At 35.7% G+C, this 4575-nt stretch overlaps 2 protein-coding genes across 2 annotated transcripts in view; one reads left to right on the top strand and one right to left on the bottom strand.

Annotated features, from left to right (window-relative positions):
- The window catches only part of PTPN12 (protein tyrosine phosphatase, non-receptor type 12), a 133997-nt gene that overhangs the window by 110733 nt on the left and 18689 nt on the right, over nt 1-4575 (top strand). Inside the window, exon 11 of the mRNA XM_012650291.1 lies at nt 4540-4575. Coding sequence (XP_012505745.1) covers nt 4540-4575 — 36 coding nt within the window. The remainder of the gene's footprint in view (nt 1-4539) is intronic.
- Nucleotides 2840-3911, bottom strand: LOC105815211 (thiopurine S-methyltransferase). The gene has a single exon (XM_012650349.1). The coding sequence runs from the start codon at nt 3838-3840 to the stop codon at nt 3103-3105; it is 738 nt and encodes a 245-aa protein (XP_012505803.1). The 5' UTR covers nt 3841-3911; the 3' UTR covers nt 2840-3102.

The raw sequence follows: 4575 nt of genomic DNA, 5'->3' as shown, positions 1-4575 counted from the left end.
TTTTTTTCTACTTTTAAAGCACCCTATTTTAATATTTATTTTGTCCTACAGCTGATAATATATCCTTAAATATTTGATAATTATGTTGTGGGTTTTTTTTGGTGGCTTTTTATATGGAAAATATTAGTACACAAAATAACTTTAGCAAGCTCTGCTTAAAATAATATACTAGTACCAAATCTCCAGTAGATTATATAATTTCTAAAGTTCCTTTCAATTTCAAAAGTTGGTGATTGCTTCAACTGGTAATAAAAGCAGCTAGAGAGAGCTGTATACATTAGGACAAATGTGGACTCAAAAATTGTAGTTAAGCAGAGCACAGAGGCTTATGCCTATACCCCTAGCACTTTAGGAGGATTGCGTGAGCCCAGGAATTTGAGACAAACCTGACCAACATAGCAAGACCCTATCTCTACAAAAGATACAAAAAAATAACCAGGTCTGGTGTCATTCTCCTGTAGTCCCAGTTGCTCAGGAGGCTGATTCTGGAGGATCTCTTGAGCCCAGGAGTTTGAGGTTGCAGTGGGCTATGATGATGCACCATGGCACTCTAGCCCTGACAACAGAATGAGACTCTGACTCAAAAGAAAAAAAAAAAAATTGTAGGTAATAAAAGAGGATCAGAAGATACAAGAGTATAGTAAACATTGTTGTAGGTAAATACTAAGAATTCCAAGAACAGTGTTCTGTTGTGAAGTCCAGTGACTGGGAAGTTTATTCATGCTATTTGGGCAGTGACTCTGCTGAGTTGCAGTTCTGCATTGCCACATTGATTCTTTTCATCAGATGAAACTCAACATGCTTATCTCCCCTAGAAGGTCCACTTTGGCTCTTTCTGTTAATGACTCTGTCATTCTCTTATTCACCCAGAATGAGGAATCCTTCATGACCTTCCTTCATGACCAATCCTTCTTTACTTTGTCACATACAATCAGTTGCCTACAAATGACCTTACTTTCTCTTTTCTTACCCTGCCACCCACCACTTGGTCCCCCTCTCTCAACCCCATTCTTTTTTTGGTCAAAAACTTATTCTTAATGCCGTTGTACATTCTACCTTAATATTCTCAACTTCTTAATATTTCTCAGGTACATTCTTACTATTCTCAACTATAACATCTTTGATTTCATAGCATTGTAGTACTGATTATACTACTTTGGTGCTTCATTATTACCCTTTTACTTTTTTGTTGGTGATATTACCAGACTGTATACTTTTTGAAGTTAAATACCATGTCCTTTACATTTTGTATCCTCTCCATTGCTGACTTTGTTCAGTGCATTTCACATATAGGTCCACAATGCCTTACCTGAAGTTCCAAAATCCAAAATGCTCTAAAAACATAATTTTGTTTTTTATTTGTTTCTGTGAGTTTGATATTATACTCACTTGGCAGCAAAACCTAAGTTGACATGACATGAGGCTATTTATGTTTTATTACAAAAATTGCCAATTTGTAGATTAGAAACAGTTCAGTAGAAGCGGTTTCATATGGTTCACCTTTAATTTTTATTTAACCTACTTAATGCAAATATTTATACATTTTGGTATAAAATATTAATGAGCGTTATCGTAAGAGTATGGTTGTGATTAATGGAAATGATAAACAAATGATCAGTAATATGTCAGGGGCATCCTTATGATGCAGAGTCTCTAAATTCTGATGGAGCCTGAGGATTTAAAACTTTGTTGACCAAAAGTCTTGATTTGCGTAAGGCAGTACCAGTTTATAGTTGTTGTCTGAGTGTAGTAATTAATAATGTTCCCCTTTCGTTTGTAAAAGAGTCCTGATTTGAACAATAAATTACGTGGTCACCCTACCTAAGGTAGATATCCCTGAAACAAATGCCTCTATTATGGTAGGTGGCTTTAATTAAGGATGAAAGTTTTCAGTGTTATGGTGTAGCTCTGTTGTTCCTGATCAGGTAGTTAGATGTAGAAAACTCTTCTAATCCATTATCAGGAGACAGGTGCACTTAAAATTGCTGGGAAGTTGAGATCTTTGTTTTTTTTTTATTTGGAAATACTTGAAGTAACAGTTACAAAGGTAAAGAAGCTGCTGTGATGGGCATGGTAGAAATACCTTTTGATTAAGAAAACAACAACTACAAAACAAAATGCAACTACAGTTTGAGAGTTCCTTAATTGATAGTATATGTAAAGATGGCTTTTTCTAGAATTATTAATATCTGAGATGTAGGCAAGGATGAAAAGCATTCCTGCCTTTTGCCCCAGAATTAACATAGCCTAGCTGGATAAATAGGAAGTGCTTTGAGAATGAAACTAATTCAAGGCAATATTTTAATTTCACAGCTCCTCCATTCACAGTCCTAAACCTAAGATTCTTACACCTGTATTGATTCTGGAACTTCAGTGTTGTTAATGATGGCATTGGTCCTTGTGACCATCAAGAACCAAGGATATCCCTGGATGGGCTCTCCCTGCCTTTCTGGGGTCTATTTGGCTAGTCAGTGATACAGGAGCTATATTCTTTTTTTTTTTTTTTTAACTTTTTAATTCTCAATTTATTCTTACATTGGGAAAAATACTGTGTTCCATATAGGTTAGTTTGTTTAATTAAAATTTCTTGTTTCTTGATTCTTTTACATATAAAATTACACATGGAAAAAACATGTGAAAAGGGATGTTAGGATTTGAGTATAAGATGAGGGTTTATAGTAAAAGCTAATCTTTTACATAACTTTTGGGACTACCTTGAACCCTACTAAAGTATTATATTTCTTCAATCATTCTAAATTTCATAAGGAATGTAATTTTTCTATGTTTATTATATTTAAGTTGTATGCATTGTTTTTCTTTTATTTTTAATTATATAGGTAATATACACTAATTGTAAAAAATTCTTGCAATGTATAAAAGACACAGGTATAATCTTTCACCCTCATTATACTCTCCTCTCCAAAGGAGCCACTTCAACATTTTAGTATTATTTTCTGCTAAAAAGTTATATGCCTTTTTGAGCAAAGGTCTATGACATGATTATGAACCATTAAAAAAAAATTTCATCCATTAGATTTTCAGGCCTTAGCATAATTTTCAATTGCTCAAAAACATGTTGATGTTACTCGATTTATATCTCATTTATTTTTCTGTAAGTAGATACAACTCTTCAAAAATATAGTTAATTCCCCAACTTATATGTCGTTCTTCAAAAACATCAACCTTCTCAAGACAATGAATATTGCATATTGTACCAAACAATCTTTTAATTTCAGCAGCTGGAACATAAAACGGTGGGCCTGGATGTTTAGTTGGATCGTAAGACAAAACAGCCAGGAGGTACTGAAACCCTTTTCTCAGGAGGGACAGCATTGTATCTGCGTAGCATTCACGATCACCAGGATTAATGGCAACTAATGCTCCTCTATCCCAAATCCTGTCAAATTTGCCAATATTTGTTCTGGGAAGATCAAAAATGTTGCAACAGTACAATGAGATGTTCTCTGAAGAACTCTTAAATATTTTGGCTCCAGGAATTTCTGTGATTGGTTCTTCTGAGTAAGAAGGATTCTGCTCTGTAAAAAATTCTCGTATCCCAAGTTCACTGATTTCCACACCAACTACACTGTGTCCCAGGTCTGCAAACCATTTCATCTCCACTGCTTTTCCGCAAAGAGGAAAAAATACCCTCAGTCCACTCTCGCCTTTAAGAAAAGTATCCAAGTACTTCTTTAATAGCTGATGTCCTTGTTCTTGATGAAATGCAATTTTGCGGTTCACCCACTTGTCTTGCCATTCTTCCAGAGTTAGTACTTGCTTTTTCTGTACCTCAGTATCAGGGTACTCTTTAATATCAGGCAAAGTTTTTGTATTATCCATAGTTTTGTAGATATCTTTGTCTCACAAGGATATGTATCCAAAGCCTGCCTCACAGCGGGCTGCCCACCACTACCTCCAGCGCGGGGTCCTCAGCCCCGCCCCGCCTCAGCCCCGCCCCCTGCACGCAGACCCAGGAGCTATATTCTTTAAAGGAGTAGAGCTCTCCACATGGTGGCAGGGAGGGTGGGGCAAAGAATGATTAAAATGAATCCTAGGACCAGCTTAAAAGTACTAAGTAGTAATGGGGAATCACAGTGAGGTAGTCGAAAAAAAGTTTGGAAAGGTAAAGGATGTAAGCCTTATTTAGTTGGCTTTTTCCCCCTCTCTGTACATGTCAGGTTTCTAGTGGCAGTGATCCTTGGATGGGGGAATTGGTGGGGGGAAGCTACCTTCTTTGATATTTATTTTCTTAGGAAATCTCTTTCTTTACAGTGGCCTTTGAAATGTGTTGAAATGCTGCTGTACACAATTGATCTTTCAGTAACTGGTGATGGGCTGGTTTTTGATATAAATCTTTCTCATTGAAATTTGGCTCTTCAGGCTAAAATATGGATCCAAAGTATAGGACTCATTTTTTTAAAGTTGTCAAAATTGTTATTGTTTTCAAAATTGAAAAGCCCAGAAACAATTACTTGAAATATGAGGAAGAAAAATTATTTTTCTCCTAACTTTAATGAAGCATTTTTTTTCCCTTGGCAGAATGAAATTAACACTGAAAATATAGTCAGCTCCATA

Source organism: Propithecus coquereli, unplaced genomic scaffold, assembly GCF_000956105.1.
Source record: "Propithecus coquereli isolate 6110/MARCELLA unplaced genomic scaffold, Pcoq_1.0 Scaffold32, whole genome shotgun sequence".
Lineage (NCBI taxonomy): Eukaryota > Metazoa > Chordata > Mammalia > Primates > Indriidae > Propithecus > Propithecus coquereli.
The sequence above is the reverse complement of the archived record's forward strand: the minus strand, read 5'-3'. Positions and strand labels throughout refer to the sequence as shown.